This window comes from Trachypithecus francoisi, unplaced genomic scaffold (genome assembly GCF_009764315.1).
Source record: "Trachypithecus francoisi isolate TF-2019V2 unplaced genomic scaffold, Tfra_2.0 Lachesis_group3, whole genome shotgun sequence".
NCBI classification, from domain to species: Eukaryota; Metazoa; Chordata; class Mammalia; order Primates; family Cercopithecidae; genus Trachypithecus; species Trachypithecus francoisi.
This window is the reverse complement of record NW_022681468.1, coordinates 99,377,522-99,402,595: the sequence shown is the minus strand read 5'-3', so window position 1 is coordinate 99,402,595 and position 25,074 is coordinate 99,377,522. Positions and strand designations below refer to the sequence as shown.

The window sequence follows — 25,074 nt, the reverse complement described above, 5'->3', positions numbered from 1 at the left end:
TTTCTTATCTGTAAAGCTGAGATAAAGATGTTCCTTATCTCATGGTACAGTTGAGAACTAAATGAAATAATGTGCATAAACTCTTCTCCCTGGCAGGCCAGCTCTCTCCTCTGCAATGTCCGGGGAACCTGGAGCCCATTAGAAACTCAAGATGGTGAGGCTGGGCCCTCCCACAGCTGGTCCCCAGAAGGTCAAGTGCCAGCCACAGCCGCTGGGTACTGGCGACAGGAAGGGTTGGCCCAAAGTGACTGGTGGAGCTTAATCTGGGGCGGCCCAGGGAGCCTCTTGGCTAGTGGAGGGACTGTGCCCCATCACCCGGGCTGGCCTCCCGGCTTAGCCAGCCCTACTCTTTGATGTGCGGATGGTGGTGGGGGATGGGAGACCTTCCTGGTCCCAGGCCTGCCTGCTTCTCACAAGGGGGAAGAGGCTGGTGGGGCTAGAGCCAGGAGACAGGGCCGAGGGTGATAATAAAACCCAGCTCTCCTTATGTGTCAGGCCATTTGCTAAGTACATGTATCTCCTTCGATCCACACGCCAGCCTAACAGCTCTGACACTGCCTCGTTGTGCAGATGAGACTGAGGCTTGGGCATGTAGGTCCCTTGTCTAAGAAACTGAAACCAGACCTGCTGGACTCCAGGATTCCAGCCTGCGGAGCTGGCCGTGGGTGTCTGTTGGAGCTGACTCCTAAGGACCTCTATGGCTGTTTCTGCCATCTCCCCCTCCCCTCAGCCTTGGATGTTCAACTGGGACTTGCGGGGCAGAGGCTGAGGGGAGCCTGCCACAGTCTGGCTCCATTTGTCAAGAAATGCCCACCAGGGCCAATGTATGTGTGGAGCTGTGTGGGTCCCACACCTTCTCAGAGTTGGCCCTGACCATCCTCTGCCCCAGGCGATGTGGAGGGCACAGCCCCCACTTATGAGCCTGGCAAAGCTGTCCCCACCCCATGGCTTGCCTGCTCCTCAGCCCAGCCCTTCCCTGTGTGCTGCTCTAGAAAACAACCTCTTTATGCATTGGTACCCACACCCCACTCCACCCTTCCACCATGGAAGACTGTGGGGCGTGCCCTTGGCCGGTGAAGAGTGGCACCAGGTCTGGGACCCTGCGCTTGCTGCCTCCACTGCACAGAACTGTCCCACATTGTCCCAGGTGTCCCAGGTGTTCCTGTGGGGCAGGAAGAGGGGCACAGCACCCTGCACCCTTGCCTCATGTTAAGGAGGGTGCTTCCTGAAGAGCACTCCCTGTGCTCTGCCAGGGCCCCTCTCACCACTCACTGCGGGAGCACTGGGTCCACAGATGCCCACCCTCCACTTGTGATACCTCCCCACCACCCAGCATCTCCAGCTGCCATCAGAATAGGGATAAAAGGAGACCAGCAAACTGCCCAGCTAGCTCAGTCGATAGAGCATGCAAAGGAGCCCAGAGTCCTGCAGGCAGACACGGAGGCGTAGGTGCAGGGCACCTGCAGGAAGGGCCAGCAAGCTGGGCGTGACTCCCCTCCTGTGCTCTGGGGTCCCAGGCTCCACGATGCTCCGCATGCACCCAGCTTCCCTCCACCTGGCCTCCCCAGCCGCTGTGCTGACCCACTCCTGCTTTAGTTTAGTAATGAGTCTCACTCATCTAGAAATCCTTTATTTACATTTTCTCTTAGAAAAAAAAAATATACAGATCTGCTGCCCTGTTGATTCCTCAGATTTGGGGTCCTTAGGGAAAGGTGAAAGAGGGTACAGGGTGGTCCCCGCAAGGCTGTCCATTGTCCATCGAGAGCTTCTGCTCATCTGGCCCTGGAGCTGGGCTTCCCTGAGATCAGCCCCAGGGCCCTGGGCGACAGGCACCATGCCAGGCCTAGGGCGGAGTTGGCATGAGAGGCAGGGGCCGGGAGGTGCTCAGTCAACCTGGTCATCAGGAACTAGACTGGTTCACAGGCAGAGAGAACGTAGGCTTGAGACTTTGTCCTTGAGGGGAGGACACTGGTGCCTCGGGCTCCAGGAATGGAGGCCCTGCCACCAGCTGCTGGGATGGACACACGTGGGCACCTTGCATGGGGGCCGGGTGACTTCAAGGGCTGGGGACTATTCGCCGTTTTCTGTGAACCACTGGAGCACCACCTCCTTGTTCTCCTTCACCCACTTGATGTTGGCTCTCGTCTTCTCCAGGGCTTGCTCCAGGGCCCGGGTGCCTGAGCCAAAGCCTGTTTCCTCATTGTCCTTCTTGAACTGCTCCAGCTGCCAGAAAAACAAAGATCCTCAGCCCCGTCTGGGTCCCTAATACAGCCTTGAGGAGGAGCTCTCTCAGGCCTCTGGCTTCCCACTCCCACTTTAGAGTCCCCATGGATGGGACCACACCTGTTCTAGGGATAGAGAGGACGTCCGCCTTGTTCCTGGGCAAAGTCCTTGTCAACACAGAGGTTGCAAAATGACAATCGCAGGCAAAACCTGGCTCAGATAGATTCTGGCCTTCATGTGTAATATTTCATTATAATATCAATCCCATCAAGAGAGTAGAGAGGGGCTAATGAAGCAACCAGCCAAATCTAAAATGTGGAAATTTCTACACCACAAATGATCCAGTTGCTTCAATAAATAAATGCTTTTTTAAAAAAATACTCCTACAAATTAGAAGAGTTATCAGTCCTGGAGGTTCTAGCCAGGCAATCATCCAAGAGAATGAAATAAAAGGAATCCAGAAAGGAAGAAGTAAAACTATGTGTATGACATGTTTGCATACATAAAATTTTAAGGAATCCATTAAAAAAACTATTAGAACTAATGATTTCTGCAAGGTTGCAGGATACAAGAGCAATACACAAAAATCAATTGTATTCCTACACACTAGCAATGAAAAACCTGAAAATGAAATTAAGAAAACAATTCCATGTACGATAGCATCAACAAGAATGAAATATTTAGGAATAAATTTGACAAAATGAGTGCCAGACTGGTATGCTGAAAACTACAAAACATTTTTTAAACAAATTAAAGAACACCTAAGTAAAAAGAAAAAAGACCCAGATAAATCTGTGTCCATGGACTGGAAGATTTAGTATTATTGAGATGCCTATAGTCCCCATAGTGGTCTAGAGATTCAATGTCATCCCATCAAAATTTTAACTGCTTTTTTTTTTTTTTTGCAGAAATTGATAAGTGATCCTAAAATGCATAAGAAATTACAAGGGATCCAGAATAGCCAAAACAGTGTTGAAAAAGAACATAGTTGGCCAGCCTGGGCAAGATGGTGAAACCCTGTCTCTGCAGAAAAATACAGAACATTAGCCAGGCATGGTGGCATGTGCCTATAGTCCCAGCTACTCAGGAGGTTGAGGTGGAGAGATCACCTGAGCCTGGGAAGTTGAGGCTGCAGTGAGCTGTGATCTCACCACTGTACTCTAGCCTGGGCAACAGAGTGAGACCCTTTCTCAAAAAAAAAAAAAAAAGCAAATTGGAGGACTCACACTTCCCAATTTTAAAACTCACTACAAAACTACAGTAATCAGTAATCAGTATGGTGCAGGCATAAGAATACAAATGTAGATCAATGAAATAGAATTGAGAATCCAAAAAGAAACCCTTACATTTACAGTCAATTGATTTTCAACAAGGTTGCCAAAACCATTCAGTGGGAGAACAGTCTTTTCAACAAATGGGACTTGGACAACTGGATATCCATATGCAAAACAAATGAAGTTGGACACCAACCTCATATCATATACAAATATTAAGTCAAAATAGATCAAATGCCTACATTTAAGTGAAAACATAATAAATTTTTTTTTTTTTTTTTTTTTTTTTTTTTTTTTGAGGCGGAGTCTCGCTCTGTCGCCCAGGCTAGAGTACAGGGGCGCGATCTCGGCTCACTGCAAACTCCACCTCCCGGGTTCAAGCAATTCTCCTGCCTCAGCCTCCCGAGTAGCTGGGATTACAGGCGCCTGCCACTGCGCCCAGCTAAGTTTTGTATTTTTTAGTAGAGATAGGGTTTCACCATCTTGGCCAGGCTGTTCTTAAGCTCCTGACCTCATGATCCATCTGCCTCGGCCTCCCAAAGTGCTGGGATTACAGGCATCAGCCACCATGCCCAGCCAATAAAATGCTTAGTAAAAAACATTGTCAAGTCTTTTGTGGGTTTGAAAATTTTTTTGAAATAAAAAAACATAAGTATAAATCTTCATGACTTGGGGTTAGACAATAGTTTCTTAGATATGATGCATAAAGCATAAGCAACCAAAGGAAAAAAAAAAACAGATAAATAGGATTTCATCAAGATTTAAAACTTTTGGGTATCAAAAGACCTATCAAGTGAGTGACAGGTCTCATAGAATGGGAGAAATACTTGCAAACCCTATCTCTGATAAGAGTCTAATATTCAGAATATATAAAGAACTTTTACAATAAAAAGACAACCCAATTTTAAAATAGCAAAAGACTGGGCACAGTGGCACACGCCTGTAATCCCAGCTACTCAGAAGGCTGAAGTGGGAGCGTTGCTTGAGCCCAGGAATTTAAGGACAGCCTAGGCAACATAGTAAGACCCTCTCTCGAAAAGAAAAATAGTCAGTTTTACCCATTTCTCCAAAGATATACAAATGTGTATAAGGCCAGTAAGCACATGAAATATTCAACATCATGTAATTACTCATTAGGGAGATACAACTGAAAACCATAATGATACCACTTCCTACCCACTAGATGACTATACTAAAAAAAGGGGGGAAAGGGAGATTAAGTGTAGACATAGAGCAATTAGAACCCTCATATGATACATTGCTAATAGTAATGGACAATGGTACCCTTGCTTTGGAAAACATTTTGTCAGTTTCTCAAAAAGTTTAAACACTGAGTAACCAAATGACCCAGCAATTCTGCTCCGAGGTGTATACCCAAGATAAATTAAAACATGTTTGCACAAAATTTGCACGTGAAGGTCCATGATATTCATAATAGCCAGAAGACTGAAACAACCCAAATGACCATCAATGATGAGCTGAAAACAAAATGTGGTACATCCATGCAATGGAACATTATTCAGTCATAAAAAGGAATGATCCCTGCTACCATATGCATGAATCTTGAAAACATTATACTAAGTGAAAGAAGGCAGACAGACACAAAAAGGTCATGTATCTATGATTCCATGTTATGAAACATCCAGAATAGGTAATAAATCCATAGAGACAGAAAGTATATTAGTGGTTGCCAGGGGCTGAGGGGACCAGGTAGGAATGAGGAGTGACTGCTAATGAGTACGAGGTTTCTTTTTGGTGTAATAAAAATGTTCTGGAATTAGACAGTAGTGATGGTTGTACCACGTATTTTTTGTTTGTTTGTTTGTTTGGTTGGTTGGTTTTGGTTTTTTGAGACAGGGTCTTGCTCTGTCACCCAGGCTGGAATGCAGTGGCACCATCTCGGCTCACTGCAACCTCTGCCTTCCTGCTTCGAGCGATCCTCTCACCTCAGTCTCCCGAGTAGCTAGGATTACAGGTATGCACCACCATGCCCAGCTAACTTATTTATTTATTTATTTATTTATTTAGAGATGAGATCTTACGAGATTGCCCAGGCTGGTCTCAAACTCCTGGGTTCAAGGGATCCTCCTACACTGGCCTCCCAAAGTGCTGGGATTACAGTCATGAAGCACCCCACCCACCCTACCTTGTTAGTATACTGAAAACCACTTAAAATGGTGAGTTTGATGGTTCATGAATTATATATCAATTTTTTTTTTTTTTTTTTAAGACAGCGTCTCACTCTGTCACCGAGGTTGGAGTACAGTGGCTCAATCTTGGTTCACTGCAACCTCTGCCTCCTGGGTTCAGGCAATTCTTCTGCCATAGCCTCCCAAGTAGCTGGGACTACAGGGACCCCCCCACCACACCCAGCTCATTTTTGTATTTTTAGTAGAGACGGGGTTTCACCATGTTGGCCAAGCTGGTCTGGAACTCCTGACCTCAGATGATCCACCCACCTTAGCCTCCCAAAGTGCTGGGACTACAGGCGTGAGCCACCATGCCCAGTGAATTACATCTCAATTTTTAAAAAAGACAAACTAAATCCAAGTTGAGTTTGTCAAGCTTCTAATTCAAACATATATATCAATTGTAAAAAGACCTTTTATAAACAACTCAGAAAATTTGAATATGTCTTGGGTATAAGATGATAGTAAGAAGATAGTCATTTTCCTGGGTTTGCTAAGGACAGTGTGATTATGTTTTAAGAATGCCTTTATTGCTGGGTGCAGTGGCTCATGCCTGTAATCTCAGCACTTTGGGAGGCTGAGGTGGGTAGATCACTTGAGGTCAGGAGTTCGAGACCAGCCTGGCCAACATGGTGAAACCCCGTCTCTACTGAAAATATAAAAAATAGCCAGATGTGGTGGTGCATGCTTGTAATCCCAGCTACTTGGGAAGCTGAGGCAGGAGAATTAATTGAACCTCGGAGGCGGAGGTTACAGTGAGCCGAGATCACACCACTGCACCACCCCAGCCTGCATGACAGAGTGAGACTCAGTCTCAAAAAAAAAAAAAAAAAAAAGAATGCCTTTATTTTTCATAAGACTAAATTATTTAGAGGTAAAATTACATAGTGTCAGTGATTTGCTTTAAAATTGCCCGCCCAGAAAGAGTACTGGCAAAATGTTGATAATTGTTGAACCTGGGTAATGGGTACACGGAGGTTCCTTATATCACTCTTTCCTTTTGTGCCTATACGAAAATCCCAAGATGAATTTTTCTTTTCTTTTTTTTTTTTTTTTTTTTTTTTTTTTTTTTGAGACGGAGTCTCGCTCTGTCGCCCAGGCTGGAGTGCTGTGGCCGGATCTCAGCTCACTGCAAGCTCCGCCTCCCGGGTTTAGGCCATTCTCCTGCCTCAGCCTCCCGAGTAGCTGGGACTACAGGTGCCCGCCACCTCACCCGGCTAATTTTTTTTTTGTATTTTTTTAGTAGAGACGGGGTTTCACCGTGTTAGCCAGGATGGTCTCGATCTCCTGACCTCGTGATCCGCCCGTCTCGGCCTCCCAAAGTGCTGGGATTACAGGCTTGAGCCACCGCGCCCGGCCTTTTTTTTTTCTTTTTTCTTTTTTCTTTTTTTTTGAGGCGGAGTCTCGCTCTGTCGCCCGGACTGGAGTGCAGTGGCCCGATCTCAGCTCACTGCAAGCTCCGCCTCCCGGGTTTACGCCATTCTCCTGCCTCAGCCTCCCGAGTAGCTGGGACTACAGGCGCCCGCCACCTCGCCCAGCTAGTTTTTTTGTGTTTTTTAGTAGAGACGGGGTTTCACCGTGTCTGCCAGGATGGTCTCGATCTCCTGACCTCGTGATCCGCCCGTCTCGGCCTCCCAAAGTGCTGGGATTACAGGCTTGAGCCACTGCGCCCGGCCTAGATGAATTTTTTTTTTAATTGAATTACCAACACTTCCAAAGTCTGGCTACTCAGCTTCCTCTGTAAATGAGGAAGGCCTGGCGGTGTGGAGCCTGTGCTCCCTCAGGGCCACTGTTGGGGAAGAATGCAGTGCCCCTTTGGCCTGCGAAGGAAGTAGGCAGAGCCCAGGGCTGGGGAATGACTTCTTACCTGCTGCAGCTCGTACTCGGTGGAGAATCGTCGTGTCACTGCCTGGATGAGGTTGGAGAAGGAGAACGAGCCACCACCATAACTGCAAGGCGGGAGAGAGGTGAACTGTGAGGGAGGCCGGGAACTAAGGAGGCTCATCCTCACACCTACTGGAGAGGGAGCCATGATTATAGAGGAGATGAAATGACACACCCTGGAAGACCCCACTAGGACATGGGGGAGTCACAGCTTGAACACAGCTCTGACTGCCGAGTTCCTCACTCCCCTCTCTTTTTCCTTCCAAATGGGAAAAGGGACGGCCCGTACCCCAGCTTGTCTTTCCATTCCTGCCCCCACCCTAGCCCCCAGGCTTGGCTGATTTTTGTCCACTCCTGGGCAGTGCCCCCGGCGTGTCTTACGTGCACAGACCACTCCTTGGGGCCCCAGCCTCAGCGCTCGCTGTGCCTGACACCCACTCCACAGACTCACTCATTAAAAAGCTTCTTCCAGTTGCTCTGGACAAAGTCCCAGGCCAAACTTTGCCCGATGACGTTGTTGGTAATGCTGATGATGGTAGAGGTGGCATCCTGCTTCCGGATTAAGTCGGGGTTCAGGGTGTAGCTCAGGTACCTAAGAGGGCCAGATGCTGAGTCAGCTACTGCTAATTTCATAAAGAGCACAACTTTTGAAAATCAACTGGATCAATAGGATGTGTGCTATGATTTCCAGTTTTTAATGATAAATGTTTTTTGTGGCTTCAGGCTTTGCATCTTGAAAGATTTTATAATAGAATATAAACTAACAGAGTAAAGGTGAAATAGCTATTAAAATGAATCAAGGCCAGGTGTGGTGGCTCACACCTGTAATCCCAGCACTTTGGGAGGCCGAGGCAGGCAGATCACGAGGTCAAGTGATCAAGACCACCATGGCCAACATGGTGAAATCTCGTCTCTACTAAAAATACAAAAAATTAGCTAGGCGTGGTGGCGTGCTCCTGTATTCCCAGGAGGCTAAGGGTGGAGTATCACTTGAACCCAGGAGGCAGAGTTTGCAGGGAGCTGAGATTGCACCACTGAACCCCAGCCTGGCGACAGGGTGAGACTCCGCCTCAAAAAAAAAAAAAAAAGAATCAAAACTCATCATTTTATAAACAACTGAAAAATAAGTTGGGGAAAATACATCAATTCTGTTGAATGAGTGTCTAAACGTAAGCATTTTGCAGTCTCAAAAATGAATCAATTATTTTAAATAAATCCTTTATTTTCAAAAGCAGCTGAAAGGAATAAGAAAAAAAATTATTCATTTGAGAAGAAAATGAGTCCTTTGGGGAACTTTCCATGGGGGTTTTGATGGGGATAAAGAGACAACCAGGGCTCAAAGCAGGCTTCTTAAACTTATTTACAATATTTCTTTTTGCATTTTTTAAAAAATTTTTGAAGCTTTCAAGTTTTACTCTCTCCTTCCTTCCTTCCTTCCTTCTGCCCGTCCTTCTTTCTTTCTTTTCTTTCCTCTCTCTCTCTCTCTCTCTTGCTTGCTTGATGGAGTCTCACTCTGTCGCCCAGGCTGGAGTGCAGTGAAGCGATTTGGGCTCACTGCAACCTTCCCCTGCGGGGTTCAACTGATTATCCTGCCTCCCGGGTAGCTGGGATTACAGGCATGTGCCATCACGCCCAGCTAATTTTTGTATTTTTAGTAGAGATAGGGTTTCTCCATGTTGGCCAAGCTGGTCTCGAACTCCTGACCTCAGGTGATCCATCCACCTCGGCCTCCCAAAGTGCTGGGATTACAGGTGTGAGCTACTGCACCCTGCCCAAGGGTGGCTCTTCTTTACTGCATCCAGTTGATGGCATATGAGGCACATGGTGGGAGGTGGGGACCCTCATCCAAGGGCTTGAGGGAGTGCCCAGCTGGACGTTTGAAAGGACCCAAGTCCAGCTATGCCAGAGCCTTTGACAGAAGGGGACACGAGTTGTTGTTAGGCAAAGGCTAAGGGGCCACAGCAGCTAGGAGCAGAGGACATGGACCCAGACCTGAGTCCGGATCTCGTCTCTATCACTTATTAAAGCTTCTGGTCTGCACCAGTTGCTCTGGAAATACTGCCTCCACCTTAACAGGTCTGAGGGTCACGTGAAGGATCTGGCAAGGAGTGTGGAGACCTGCCTGGTTCTCCAGGTGGGGAGGGGGCTCTCGCATTCCCACCTTGCCCCAGGACTCACCTGTTCAGGATCCACACCTCGTTGCTGCAGGCCAGGGCTGCCCGAAGCTTGTCGGCCTCACTGACCAGTGTGGCATTTCGGAACTGCTCCCAGGCGAAGTCCCACTCCTTCTCACCACCCTGGGCAATAGCGTTGCAGTAGACGGTGGACCGCAGGTTGGGGTGGATCCTGGCGTGGTGTAGGGAGGTCAGATGTGGAGCAGCAGCAGAGAGGGTGGGACAGGGGTCTCCTGAGGGCAGGGCTGTGGGGGGCAGATGAAGACTGGCAGAGGAGGCGCAGGGGAGACACTCACGGGTTATTATTGGGGTTCTCCATCCACTGCTTGAAAAGGCCAGAGACCATCTCCTCACACTCTGGAACTCCATTGGAGCAGGCAGTGCTGATGGCGTTAATCTCGCTGTACCTGCCCCAGGGGTGACACGCGGTTAGCACACCTGGCCACCTCCAGCCAAGATTCATCTCGACACACAATCCCAGGCCGGCACCCTGCCTAAGGCTCTGTGGCCTAACTGGCCCTCTGGGCCCCCGGTATGTGTTTTGTGCCTTGGGCCTGAGGTTCCTTGGTCCCCAAAGCAGCCCAGAGACCCAAAAGGGCAGGAACAGGCTCCAGCCCCAGTTTCAACACCTGGAAACCATATAACTTCAAGCCAGTGGGATGAGCTCAGAGTTTCAGTTTGGGTCTTTGTATAAAGAGGTCCGATGGGCCCACAGGCCACATGGAGCCTCAGGGCAGGGCCTCCCTGCTCCTGGGTGAGGTCTCTCCCTGCCTGGTGCCCCCGCATTGAAAGCTGCAGCAGAGAACACTGCCAGGATGTTGATCGTGACTCTCTGAGGTGCCCAGGACCTCCAAACCCATGAGAGCTCCTACTCACTGGTCCATCAGCTTTTCTGGGATCTCCCTCCAGTTGTTGGTATTATTTCTGAAATGAATGAAGAGGGGTGTGACCTGCTTCTTCAGGTAGTTCTGGGGAAAAGAAAACATGAATCGCATCAAACATTCATGCCTGACCTGCCTGGAGCCCCACGGAGCCTCTGATGTTGGGGGGTAGGCAGTGGCAGAAAGGTCAGAGGTCAGGGCCTCACCTGAGGCCAAACAGTGCTCAAAGGGGCCCATAGAAGTCTAAAGTTCAAATAACTGAGCTGAGTTTCTTTCTGCTTAAAGCCTTAGTCAGTTCCAATATTCTTTATCTAAGGGTAACCATTTCTTAATATACAATGTTGGGTTTTCCCTTCACAATCATAAATATTCCATGATTTGCCGGGCGCAGTGGCTCACACTTGTAATCCCAGCACTTTGAGAGGCTGAGGTGGGTGGATCACCTGAGTCCAGGAGTTCGAGACCAGCCTGGGTAACATGGTGAAACCCCATTTCTACTAAAAATACAAAAAAATTAGCCTGGCGTGGTGGTACACACCTGTACTCCCAGCTACTTGGGAGGCTGAGGCAGGAGAATCGCTTAAACCCAGGAGGCGGAGGTTACAGTGAGCTGTAATCGCACCACTGTACTCCAACCTAGGTGACACAGCACGACTCCATCTCAAAAGAAAAACAAACAAAAAAAAACAAATTCCATGACTTATTGTGGGGAATTTAGAAAACACAGAGAAGCCTGTGCAGAAAATAAAACACACCCAGGAGCTCACCAAAACTATAGTTTCAACATTGGTGCATTTACACCTTCTTTTTTCTATACTTTTTTCTTTGTTACTTAGCATATTCTGCACATGGCTTTTTCTCCTAACATTGTAGCGTAAGCCCCACCCCATGCTAGTACAATCCTTTGTGGACTCTGGTTTGACATGCGGGTTGATTTCTCTGCCCACCTGGATCCACATCCAAATGTAAGAGGAATAAACCCCCAATAACAAAGAACAGCAGAGGCAACAGCAGATGCAAGGTCAACATAGTTTAGGCAGCTGGGACGCGCAGAAAGGGAGATGTACCAGGCTTGGCAGAGTGGGAGAATTTGCAACTGAGAATCTGCAGAAGGGGAGACAGAAGCAAAGGAACTTGCTGTGACAAGACTCAGAAAGGGACAAGGCCAGGCATGGTGGCACATGCCTGTAATTCCAGCACTTTGGGAAGCTGAGGCAGGCGAATCACCTGAGGTCAGGAGTTTGAGACCAGCCTGGCCAACATGGTAAAACCCCAAAGCTACTAAAAATACAAAAATTAGCCAGGCATGGTGGCGGGCATCTGTAATCCCAGCTACTCAGGAGGCTGAGGCAGGAGAATTGCTTGAATCCAGGAGGTGGAGGATGAAGTGAGCCAAGATCGGGCCACTGCACTCCAGCTTGGGTGACAGCAGGATTCTGTCTCAAAAATAAATAAATAAATAAATAAATAAATAAATAAATATTAAAGGGACAAGTCAGCAAGGGACAGAGGGCAGGTGAAGACTGCAAACAGGAAGATGAAGTCAAAGTCTACAGAAGGAGTCATTCAACCCCCAAGTCCCACTTCCCTCCTTGTAGAGGGCAGTACCCCTCACCACCCCCATGAGAGAGATTGAACCAGGAGGCTCAGAAAGTGGGGTCACCAGACCACAGTGGGAGGGTTGCTGGATTGCAAAGAGGGTCAGAGGTGAAAGTTTCCATACTGAAAGGCGGCACCCCAATTCCCCTGCCTCCTGTGTCCCAGAATGGGAGTACTACCAGCCTCATTGCACAAGACAGAAGCTCACTCTCTGGAAAAACTGCATGGTCTTGAGAGAACAAACCCATGGATACTAATTTTTGAAGAGTTACTTGGCCACCCAGTCACCTCGCAATGAGATCCCCCAGACAACACACTCCATCTCTCATGGAGCTTCCAGTCACATTTTGTTTGTATTCCTCTCAAATCCAAAGGGGTGGCTCAGCCTCCAACTTGAAAAGAGGCCAAAACAAACACAAAACTCAAGAGGAAACAAGTCAATGGAAAAAAAAAAAAAGAAAACTTCATAAGAGCCTGTAATAAATATCCTCCGAGAGTGAAGAGAAGATATTGCATAGGATGCTGGAATCAGAAAGAGCACTTGGAAATTTAAAAATATGACAGAAGAAATGAAAACAATTTCTAGGTGAGGTGGTGTACAAAGCTAGGGAACCTCCCAGGGGGCAGAACAAAAAGTCAACAAGCTGGAAAACAGAAGAGAAAAGAAAACTAGAGGATGAAAGCAAGAAAAATAAGCTGGATTTACAGGGGTTCCAGAAAGAGATAACTGGAAAAAAAGGAAGGGAATAAAGTTTAAAGAAACAATACAAAATCTTCCAATACTAGATGATGTGAATGCCGGTCCTGATTGGAAAATGTAGATGGAGAAGAGGCCCAAACCAAGGTCCACCAGGACTGAGAGACGCTCCCAAAGTTTCCAGAAGGGAGGAAAACTAGTCACATTCAAATAACTGGAAATAAGAATGGCTCTGGGCATCTCATCAGCAACATGACAAGCCTGATGTCAGTGGAGCAAGACCTTAAACATTCAGAGGAATAATTTCCCATCTTGAAACTTCTAAACTCAGCTGAATGCTCAATCCTGTGTGAGAGTGGAGTAAAGACATTTCAGATGATCTACCCCAGAAAAGCCACCTCTCATGAACACTTTCTCAAAAACTCCTGGAAGATGTACTCCCCTATGAGAGGAAAAAAAATCAAGAAAGAATCTGTAGGATGCAGAAAATATAGTAGAGGGAGGCACCTCCAAGCATGGGAGCTGTGTGGCAGCTCTGGAAGAGAGCAGGCAGAATAGGACTCCAGGAAGAGTTCAGTTTCAAAACTGGGCTGGGCACAGTGGCTCATGCCTGTAATCCTAACACTTTGGGAGGCCAAGGAGGGAGGGCTGCTTGAAGCCAGGTGTTCCAGACCATCCTGGCCAATACAGAAAGATCCCATCTCTACAAAAAAATTAAAAATTTTAAAAATAGCTGGGCATGGTGGTACACATCTGAGGTCCCAGCTACTGGAGAGACTGAGGCAGAAGGATCCCTTGAGCCTAGGTATTTGAGGATGCAGTGAAGCGTGATTGCACTGCTGCACTCCAGCTTGGGCAAGAGAGTGAGACCTTGTCTCTAAACAAACAAATAAACAAACAAACAAACAAAAACTTGACCTATTGTGTGATACATTTGTAACTGTGTACAAAAAAGGAAACATAAACATAGTACTCTACACGGCTCAGCAGAGAATGCTATTTAGATAATCACAATAAAGCAAATGCTTAACACTGATTTGACCAAATATTATGATTTAACTACATTAGGAGGATGGGGGAATGTGGGGAAGGCAGGTAAGAGGGTTGAAACTTCATTTACCAAAATATCTCATTTACCATAACGGATATTAATTAAAAGATAATTGAATTTTTTTTTTTGAGATGGAATCTTGCTCTGTCACCCAGGCTGGAGTGCAGTAGCACCATCTTGGCTCACTGCAAGCTCTGCCTCCCAGGTTCATGCCATTCTCCTGCCTCAGCCTCCAGAGTAGCTGGGACTGTAGGTGCCCGCCACCACGCCTGGCTAATTTTTTGTATTTTTAGTAGAGATGAGGTTTCACCGTGTTAGCCAGGATGGTCTTGATCTCCTGACCTCATGATCCACCTGCCTCAGCCTCCCAAAGTGCTAGGATTACAGTCGTGAGCCACTGTGCCCAGCCCAATAATTGAATATTTTTTAATGAAAAAAGATCTCCTCAAGCATGATTTAATGGCTGCATATTACACCCTCAAATGAATATTCTACAGTTTAACCAGTCTTCAACCTTTAGACATTTAAGTATTTGTGTTTTGTTTGCTTTTTGTCTTTTATAAACTGCTGCAGTGCGCATCCTATGGGTGTAGCTTATTCATCCAGAATAAGCTTGAGTTTCCTTTTGGTCTCCCAAGTGGGAGCCTCAGCCCTCAAATAGGCCCCTATGCTCAGCATTAAAATACTCCAAAGTAGCCAATACCCACATCTCCCTCATAGCACAAGTGGGCTGGCCGGGCAGGTAGAGGCCTGCCTATCTTACAGAGGAGTTAACTGGGTCTGGGAAAGGGTTGCCTGAGGCCACAGAGCTGGCAAAAGACAAGTCTTTTGGCCTTCAGCATGGTGGCCTTTTCTGTGCCTTCTGAAAGCATTAATTCTCTATATTTCAAGTCAACAAACTTTGCTGAATTCTCCACGACCTTTATTTTTTTGCCCCACACAGCCTCCTCGCCTCCTCAGTGCCTGCTCACTCACCTTGATGTCCGTCCATCTCACTCTTTCACCTATGTGCTCTCAGGAGAGAACCTGACAAGGCAATCTTTCTTTTTTTTTTTTGGTTTTTTGTTTTGCTTTTGAAGGTTCCCTGACCAGGAGCCCAATAAGCAATAGTCTATTAACTTCCTAATAGTGCACTTTCAGGCACTGGGGAGAACTGGTTTTTGAACCCTGCCATGCACCTCCATACCTTCATGGGGCCATAGACCTCGGAGCGGTCGAACATGAGCTTGAAGTAGCTCAGGCTGCTCAGGGCGGCCTCCCAGGGCATGTACTCTGTCTCTTCAATCAGGAAGAGGGTGTTGTTCAGCGCCAGAGTGACAGGGACCTTATGGGCACTGGGAATAAACAGAGGGGCCCAAGTAAAGCACCCTACCCAGCCCAGCCACAGACTAGGAACCCCAGCCCAGGCCCTCAAAGATGCTCCACACCCTGAGGTCCCCTGTATCCGCCCCTGGAGCCTGAGGTCCCAGTTTCCCAACTGAACCAGCTCAGGCATTTGCCATGGAAAAGGAGCTACATGGCTACTGGGTGGTGCCACAAACAAGGCCCCATCCTCACCCATTGCCAGTCCTCCTCCCTTGCTTATTATCCCCATTTTACAGATGAGGAAACTGAGGCTCAGAGAAGTGAACTGACTTGCCCAAGGTCACGCACCTCACAAGAGACAGAGCTGAGATTCAAAAGGGCAAGAAACCTGTGTTCTTAACTCTGCCCATCTCTTCTTACTTTCTGGGCACTCTAGGCCTTTCTTTCTCCTCTTCCCCCTGCCTTCTGTACACATTTGGCTCACAAATGGCCTTGTCTATGGGTGACATCACTCATGTCCAAGAGCTTAGAGTACCTCACCCCAAGCCGAGTAGGTGCTCAATAAGTACCTGTTTATCCATGATGCATCCCTTCTGCCCTGTAAAGCCCAGATTTTTGGCACCTAGAACAGTGGCCTGGCACAGTCAGCCTTCAGGAAAAGCTTGGTGCAGCTGGGCACGGTGGCTCACACCTATAATCCCAGCCCTTTGGGATGCCAAGGCGGGTGGATCACCTGAGGCCAGGAGTTTGAGACCAGCCTGGTCAACATGGTGAAACCCCATCTCTACTAAAAATGCAAAAATTAGCCAGGCATGGTGGCACATGCCTTTAATTCCAGCTACTCAGGAGGCTGAGAAGGGAGAATTGCTTGAACCCAGGAGGCGGAGGTTGTAGTGAGCCAAGATCACGCCACAGCACTCCAGCCTGGGTGACAGAGCAAGACTCTATCTCAGAAAAAAAAAAAAAAAGGGGGGGTGGGGGGGGCATGGCTGGGTACGATGGCTCATGCCTGTAATCCCAGCACTTTGGGAAGCCGAGGCGGGTGTATCACAAGGTCAGGAGTTCGAGACCAGCCTGACCAACATGATATGAAACTCTGTCTCTACTAAAAATACAAAAATTAGCTGGGTGTGGTGGTGCAGCTATTTGGGAGGGTGAGGCAGAGAATCACTTGAACCTGGGAGGTGGAGGCTGCAGTGAGCTGAGATCGTGCCACTGTACTCCAGCCTGGGCAACAGAGCGAGACTCCATCTCAAAAAGAAAAAAATCAAAAACGAAAACAAAAAGCTTGGTGCTGTGGAGTAGAGCACGGCTTTGGAGTTGGACAAGCCTCTGTCTGGCTGTCATGAACTACTGTGTGACTTTGGGCAAGGTGTCACATTCTTTATCTGTGAAATGGGTGTGTGGGGACCCAGGGAGGGACGTCCAGGGAGCGCAGGAGCTCACTGCACAGCGCCTGGCATATGGGAAGGGCAACAGGAGGAGCAGGGGCCCTCGTTGCGGACTCCGACTTGCTGAAGTCACGAGCTTCTGCAGCTGAGCCAGGAAGGCGAGAGCACTCACCTGGCCAGGTTGAAGGCGTCATTAATGATCTGTGCCCGATTGATGACAGGGATGGCCTAGAATGCGAAGCACAGCATGTGACCATGGGTTGGCTGTGGGTAGCAGGCCTTGCAGTCTGGGGCCTGTCCTGGGGCAGGGGGCAGGGCGAGGGGTGGCAGATACCCACCAAGCGGTTTGTCTGCAGCTGAGTCTGAATCTTCCTCCAGTTCTCCTCGTCGTAGTTCACCTGGTAATAGCCCGTCACATTGAGGTTCAGCAGGACCCACTCACTGCCTGATGTTCTGAAGAGATTGTCCTGGGCTGTGGAGAGGGATGAGACCTGGGCAGGGCTGCTCAGAGGCCATGGGCTGACACCTGGACCTCTTGTAAGAGCAGCTGCCCCTGCAGCCTGGCACCATCTCACCCTCAAGCTTCTGGGGTGACGCTAAGGGTGGAGAAAGAAGGGGTGAAGAACTAGGCTGCCGGCTTCACAGACCATAAGCCCATGAGGATGGCATGCCACTCCAAACCTCAGCACCTGCCCTGCCTCCCCAGGCTCTGCACAGCCAGGCCAGCTGCCAGGCCGCTCACACTCAGCAACCCAGGCTGTTCCTCCTCCTTGCCCTCCTCCACACTCCATCACACCTGTCACCCAAGTGGGAACCACAGGCAGCTCCTCCTCTCCCTTCCCCTCCCATTCACCCAGTCCCCCGGTGCTGCTGTCTCTTCCTGGGGCTTAGTGCCCCTTCTCCCTGTGGGTCTCCCTCCTCCCTCGCTCCTCCCATACTTTGTTGCAGCAGTCAGAGGTCAGGGCCAATAGGTTGCTCATTTCCCACCTGCCCCATCCACTGTCTCCTGCAGACCCTGGGGCCCTTGGGGACCAGCTTTATCTCTTGCGCACACCTGTGCCCTAGCCATACTCAGTCCCCACACTCTCTCCTACCTCTATCCCTGGCACTTGCTATCTCCTCTGCCTGGAATTCTTTTCTCTGCCACATTAGCCTGCCTGATTCCTATTCTTCCTCTAAGACTCAGCTCATCTCCTCTGGGAAGCCCTCCCTGACCTCTCTGATAAACTCGAATCTCCCTTATTCCTGGCTCCATGTCCCCATACCTCACTCGCCCCAACCATAGACTCTGAAAGCACTCAGCACAGCACTAGATTGCCTCCAACTTCTTGCCCTCCTTCATCTGTAGCCTTGGCCAAGGCAGAGGATGACTTGTCATGCCCTTTGCTTCCTCAGTGCCTGGCTGAGTAGGGCTACTCATAACATGTGCCAGGCACTACTTTAAGCATTTTATGTGGATTCTCTCTTTTTTTTTTTTTTTTTCTGATACAGAGTTTCGCTCTTGTTGCCCAGGCTGGAGTGCAATGGTGCAATCTTGGCTCACTACAACCTCCACCTCCCAGGTTCAAGCAATTCTCCTGCCTCAGCCTCCTGAGTAGCTGGGATTACAGGCATGCGCCACCACACCTGGCTAATTTTGTATTTTTAGTAGATACAGGGTTTCTCCATGTTGGTCAGGCTGGTCTCGAACTCCTGACCCCAGGTGATCTGCTCGCCTCAGCCTCTGAAAGTGCTGGGATTACAGGCGTGAGCCACCGTGCCCGGCCTAGGATTCTCTCCTTTAATCCTCACATAACCAATGGAGTATTGCTCTTAGCCTCATTTTATAGATGAGGAACTAGAGACCAGAGAGGGATGGTAACTTGTCCAGAGTCACACAGCAAGGCAGCAGCAAAGTGCAGACTGGAACCAAAGAAGTCAACTCCATTTATTGAATGGAATGGAATGGCCCATCACAGCCCTCAGAACGTGGGCCAGGAGCTAAGAGTATGGGGTGGGGGCTGCTGCCCACAAAGGTAGGGCTAGATTACCTGTTACATTCATCAGCCAGTAGTCCTGCTGGTGTCCGCCATCTCTGATGGATGTGATAGGCACAATCCACAGGTAACTGCAATTAAAACCCAGAGGTGATGAGAGACAGCAGTGTGGTCACTGCCAGTGAGGAGCAGCTGTCCAGGTTCCCAGCTTCTGCCCAACTCTGGCACCGAGTGCCCCTGATCTGCTGGCCCTGGAGGGAGGGTTTGTCTACATTGGCTGGGGCTGGGACCACAGGAGGCCAGTCCTACTATGGTCCCTTAGTAACTGTCCTCTATCCCACCCACCTGACCATGCCTCAGTGACCCCATCTGCTCACTTGAATTCTGAGGGGCGGGTAACATTGGAATCGGGGTCAAGGAGGAAGTGCTCCTGGGAAAGGGTCCCTGTGCTGGTATCCACCGTGATGAGCGGGAAGCCCATCTGCAGGGTCCAGCGGTCCATGATGTTGCGCACGGTGGTGGGGAGTTGGACAGACTGGTTGTTCACAGCCTGTGGGTGGAGCGAGAGGGCGTGGCCATCAGTGGGCTGCCACCCTCCAGTCCCTGCCATCCAGGGCATCCCCTGCAGATTCTCGCCTTGACCCCGGGGGGCCACTTGTATGGGAGGTCTGGGAAGGGCACTGGGCTGGGAGCTGGAAGCTAGGGTCCCATCCAGCTCTGCCTCTCCTCAGCTGCTCGGTGCTGGACGAGCTGGAGAACTTCCCAGCAAATCTATATGGCCCCCCCATTCTGTGGTCCACCCTGAGGTGTGTATGTCAGGGAGGCCGTGCCCAGGATGCCTATGGCTCTTCCTGAACAACACTGGGAGGATGACAAGAAAGAGAAGAGATGAGGGAAAGCCAGTGTTCGGGTGTCACAGGCAGGGGCGGGAGACGGGACCCTGGGGGCCGCATGAGGGAGGTGCACTCGTACTGGGGTGTGGGGCGGGGCTCAGGGGCACTGTTGTTTGGATCTTCGCTCATGTACCTGCATTGCCTTTGTCATAAAAAAAAGACAGCCAACATCATTTGTTAATAACTGAAGAAAGGAATCACCTAAGAACAGGGCCACACAGGGGGCAGAAGAGCGTGTGGGGAGGAACCAGCTGGGGCCGCGGGCCCAAGGGGCTCAGGAGGGCCGAGGGGCTCAGGAAAGAGGAGTGAGAGGGAGGGAGGGAAGGCAGGAGAGGTTGGCTTCAGAGGGAATGCAGAGGGGAAGTTGGGGCAGGTCAAGGAAGGCAGTCGGGGAGACCCAGGCAATGACTGTCATTTTGTCAGCAGCATCTCGGGGTTGGGGGGTTGGAAATTGTCCAGCAGGGACCTGGACCCCAGCTGTGACTCTGTGATGACAAGAGCCTGGGTCTCGCTTCCCCAGTGAGACTGGCCCGGACTGAAAGTGCAGCAGCAACAGTGGGGGAGAAGCTGGACGGGAATTTGGGGCCCAGAACTCTGGAGGGGCTGTCGGTGAGGAGAGGGCATGTCTGTCCTCTGGCTGAAGAGGCTGGCATTGGGCAGGGCTGCAGGGAAGGGGTGGGGGGCAGCTGTCAGAGAGTAGAAATGATGGGGGCAGGATGGAGAGCAGGTGGACTCCAACCCCGGGGGAGGCAGAGGAGCGGCGGCCTCTGGGGGAAGGCAGGAGGGTGCAGGCAGTCTGAGGGTTTGCCCCACACACTGGGACTGTGCGGGGTCTAATGGAGAGGAACTCGAGGCGGGGCAGGGGCAGAGGGCAGAGGGCAGAGTTCCTGCTGAGGGTGGAGCTGTGTTCAGAGACGTGCCCGGAAGGTGCCAGCGGGGGCACAGGGCAACCAGGAGTGGGAGACGATTGAATGCCCAGCTCCAGAGTTCCAGGCAGAGGCGGGTTTGGACTTGGGAACCATGAGGGCAGTTTCCTCACCACCAGGAAGGGGCTCTACAGCTCCCAACAAGGAGCCCACTGTAGCCTGAGGTCAGATGCCGGCCAGGGCCTGGACCACGGCCTCACTCAGACACCTCCTGCAAGGAGCCATCCTGGTGCCCACTATAGGGAGGAGCAACGGAGGCTCCATCCACCCTGCAGGGCTGGTCACTTATACACGTGCTGCCCCCAGGCACCTTCAGCATCTCAAGACTCCAACAGGATGGCTGTGGAGGGGCTGGCTGCTACTGACCTCCTGCAGGTGGTCCCACAGGTTCAGGTAGATGGTGTTCTGGTAGGCAAAGGTGTGGAGGTAGGACTGTGGAAAGACGGGGCACAGTGAGGGCACAGCTGGAGCCCCCCAGGTTCCCCCTCTGTGGTGGGCTGAGGCCCAGGTCAAGGACCAGGGGCAGAAGGAGACCCACCCTCATGGCTGGCCCAGGGTGCAGTACTCACTGCCAGGCCCTGCTTGAATACATCCTCGGTCAAGAAGCTGGAGAGCATCCTGAGGACTGCGGCGCCCTGGGGAGGGGGGGTAGGGGACGCTCAGAAGGCTGTGCTGAGCCACCAGGACCCTGTGCCCCCAGACCCCAGCTTCAACGAGGCCCCTCCAGGCCAAGTCCCCACCTCCCTCCCTGTACCCCTCGAGGAGCCGGCTGCACCTTGCTGTAGGAGATGGAGTCAAACAGCTCACTGATCTGGGCCGGCGTGTTGATCTCCGAGGCAGGAGTGGACAGTGGGTGGGAGGAGGCCAGTGCATCCACGGCCATCACGCGGTACACATCGTTCAGCACCATGAGGTCTTTCTGCAAATTCCCCAGGGCCATCAGGAGACTGGCCTGGTAGTGGTGGCCCAGGTCTTCCTCCACGACCCCCGCACTGGACCCCAGGGCAGCTGCTCACCAAGTTCCAGGTGGGCTCCGCATAGTCAGCACCCAGGTACTCCACGTAGGAGGCAAAGCCCTCGTTCAGCCACAGGTCATTCCACCACTCTATGGTCACCAGGTTCCCAAACCACTGCGGGGGGAGGGGTCAGCTGGGCAAGCCATGCCCAGGCCGGGCACTGAGAGTCCCCAGAACTACCCTCCCCAGGGCTGGCCACCTGCCAGGCACAGTGCGGACTTCACCAACCCCATCGTGACCCCTTCCTGCTGCCCTGCCAGGCGGCACCCTCCTCCCTTCTCAGCAGCCTGGGACGGAGCCTGGACCTGCACCCTCTCCTCCTGGAGCCCCTGTTTCCTTCTCTGCACTCCCCGAGATGGGGGTCTACCTGGTGGGCCAGCTCATGAGCAATCACAGTGACCACCCGCTCCTTGTTGCTGCTGGAGGAGGACAGGGGGTCGAACAGCAGGGAGTTCTCCCGGTAGGTCACCAGTCCCCAGTTCTCCATGGCGCCAGCGTTGAAGTCAGGCAGGCCAATCTGGTCTGGGGAGGCGAGGCCATTAGCAGGATGGCCTCCGGGAGTGGAATTCCAACCACTGCCTCCCTCCTCGAGGACCCCCACTCACCTGATTTTGGAAGTGGGTAGGGTGTGTCATAATGACCGGCAAAGAAGTTAAGGATGGGGCCTGTCACGTTCAGGGCATAATCGCCGTGGCCTGCCGCAATGGCACTGGGCCGGGCCCAGATCCGGATCTGTAAGGTGTGAGGAAGCAGCAGGCCAGGGGCCCCTGTTTGATCCTGGGGCAGGTGGGCTGGGTTCCAGGGCCCAGTGGGCTGGGAGGATCCCCAATGGGCCAGGGCTGGGGGCCAATCAAGCTAAACCTAGAGACCTGGTCAGCAGAGGGGAACCCTAGGGGGGCCTGGAAGCTGTGGGTCCTAGAGAAGGGCCTTTGGAGAATACCAATCATCATAGCCACCGTCTGTCTGGTACTGGTGGGTCAGGAACTCCCTTCATGAGGAGAAATCATTGTTTTCACTTTTCAGGTACAGAAATGAAGAACCAAAGAACAAGGCACTTGCCCGAAATCACTCAGAGCTGGGATTCAAACCCTGGCCTAACGATTCAGAAACTGGTACGGATGAAGAGAACAGGAAGACCCCTCAAGCCAGGGCCAGTCCAGGTGAAGGAGAGATGGGCCCAGCCTCATACCAAGACATCACTGGATGCCTGCTTCCCCACATAGTTGAACTCGCTGACAATGAAGGCCAGCAAGTATGTGGACATCTTGGGCGTGGTATGGAACTCGGTGACATTCCAGTTGGAGTCTTCTGGAAGTGAGGTGCTGGGACCTGGGCAGGGAGTATGCAAGTGTGTGAAGAGGCATCCTCCTGCCCCGTACCCCAGCCCCAAGGTGCCTGCCCCCTGGCCGTGTGGCCCCAGGCAGGGCCCACTCACCTTTGGGAAGCGTGTTGGACAGGGCTGTGAGGTCCTTGGGGTGGATAAGCGTGATGTTGAACTCGGCCTTCATGGCCGGTTCATCGAAGCATGGGAAGGACTTCCGGGCGTCTGCGGCCTGCATCTGCGTTGTGGCCACCACCCTGCCCCAACCAGAAAGTTAGAGGGTACGCCAGGGCCAGCTCTGAGGATGCTACCAGGCATGCAGGGAAAGGGGTACATGGAAGGCTACCCCAGCCTAACCCCTTCTCCTGCTCCTGCCCCCGCCTCCCCTAGGAGCCTCCGGAGCCCTGCCAGGCCAGCTGACTGGTGGAGATGGGGGATCCTTCTGGATTCGGGGTGCCAGCAGGCTCTCAGGGACCTTGGGTGAGTTTCTCTCCTCTGAGCCTCAGTTTTCCTGCCTGTTCAAGGGACACTCCATCCCTCATCCCCAGCTTCCTGGTGAGGGGTGGGGAAGCCCTCCCAGGTGGGTGCGTTGGCAGCTGCTCTGCCAGCAGCTGCAGGTGAAGCAATGGGCCAGCCTCGGGCTCCACAGGGTTCAAAGGCCTGCAAGCTAAGTGCTTCCTTGGCCCTCAGAATCCAGCCTTGCCTCAGCACCTCGGATCCACCCCTCGGGCAGCCCAGCCGGAACTCACTTTTTGACATTGCCCTCCATGTACTCGCTGCGGTAGAAGCCCGCCAGGTCATCTGCCAACTCCCCCTGGAACTCGCTGTCCATCTCATATTGGCTGTCCTTCACCAGGGAGTCCCTGAGGTGCACCACCAGGTACTCGGTGGGCTCCACCAGCTCGGTTCTGTCGATTTCGGGGGGCTGGGAGCCTCCCACACCACGCAGGACCACCCTGTGCCCCTGGTTGAGGGTGTAGTTGAGCTTCTTGCTGTGGATGATGATGACGTCGGTGGCCTCCTTGCAGGTGAAACGGACGGTACTGGAGCCGTTAAAAATGTATAGGCCCCTGTCATCAGGGGTGAGGTACGGTCTCAGCGTCACCTGGTAGGAATCGGGTTTCAGCGTGTTGGGGAGGCGGTAACGGTTCCACGGTACGCTTTGGTCCAAGGTGGTGGCCGAGGTGGGGTCGGTGGCCGAGGTGGGGTTGGTGGTGGCCGAGGTGGGGTTGCTGGTGGTGGCTGAGGCAGACGGGGTGGTGGAGGTCTCGAGGGAGCTCTTGGCATTCTTGTTCTTCTCCTGGGAGTACACCACTGACAGTGCGATGATTGTGCACAGGGCCGCCACGCCCAGGAGGATCCCCAGGATGCCCAGGGACTTGGAAATGTAGAAGCCCTTGGCCATGGTGCCAGTGGGGAGGCAGCTCGGGGAGTCTCAGGCCAGGCAGAGAATGGAGCAGCCCCAGGTTGGGCTTATATCCCTGAAGGGGAGGAGCCCTACAACAGGCAGACTGGGCAAAAATTAACCAGGGCTCCAACAGGCGAAGGTCACTGGACTGGGCAGGGGCACGCTCCGCCTGGGGAGAGGAGATCCAGGAACGGTGTGTGGAGCTGGGCTCAGGGGTGCCTGCTGGAAGCAAATAGTGTCTGGTTACAGGTTGGGGGCGGCCTGGGATCAGGCCCAAGGGCTGACGGGCAGGCTGCCGGCTGCGGGCCCAGCAGGCAGAGCAAGTGGCCAGGTGGCATTGCATTGATCTGCTTGAGACCTGAGAGGGTGGGAACAGCATCAGAACTGAGGTTAGAGTCAGGGAAGGACTTCCCCGAGGCAAGAGGTGGGAGGTGCACAGAGAAGGGTGGGGGCAGTTCCCAGCTCCTATTAAGAACACACTGGGGTCACCCCTTTGGATGCCAGGGGTTCCTCAGTGACAAGTTCCCAGCCTCCCTTTCATTCTTCAAGAGCAGGGAGTTCCTCCAGGTTCCCCTCCCTGCCCCTTCTTGCCAAATACTTTTTCCTCCATTATCAGCTCACAGGATAAAATGAAATGAGTTGTTTTGCTTTTTTGCTGAAGGCTTCACCTCTTTCCAGCTGTGACTTTGAGCAGGTAACTTTACCCTTCTGAACCTCTCTCCTCATAAATAAATATGGTATTTGCCTCTCAGATTTGTTGAACAGATTTAACAAGAAAACATATTAAACACCAAATAGTAGAATGACAAAAAATCATTCTCGACTGGGTGTGGTGGCTTATGCCTGTAATCCCAGCACTTTGGGAG

The 25,074-nt window shown here is 51.4% G+C and overlaps 1 protein-coding gene across 1 annotated transcript; it reads right to left on the bottom strand.

Moving 5' to 3' along the window:
- Positions 1-1,614: 1,614 nt before the first annotated feature.
- Positions 1,615-24,560, bottom strand: ANPEP (alanyl aminopeptidase, membrane). Its single transcript, XM_033189038.1, has 20 exons — positions 23,550-24,560; positions 22,915-23,057; positions 22,669-22,808; positions 22,085-22,211; positions 21,847-22,001; positions 21,480-21,593; positions 21,239-21,382; positions 21,033-21,098; positions 20,830-20,895; positions 19,022-19,194; positions 18,699-18,775; positions 17,007-17,140; positions 16,841-16,896; positions 15,159-15,306; positions 10,621-10,712; positions 10,041-10,151; positions 9,749-9,916; positions 8,022-8,162; positions 7,554-7,635; positions 1,615-2,223 (listed from the first exon to the last, which is right to left on the bottom strand). The coding sequence occupies exons 1-20, from the start codon at positions 24,203-24,205 to the stop codon at positions 2,071-2,073; spliced, it is 2,946 nt and encodes a 981-aa protein (XP_033044929.1). The 5' UTR covers positions 24,206-24,560; the 3' UTR covers positions 1,615-2,070.
- Between the last annotated feature and the right edge of the window lie 514 nt (positions 24,561-25,074).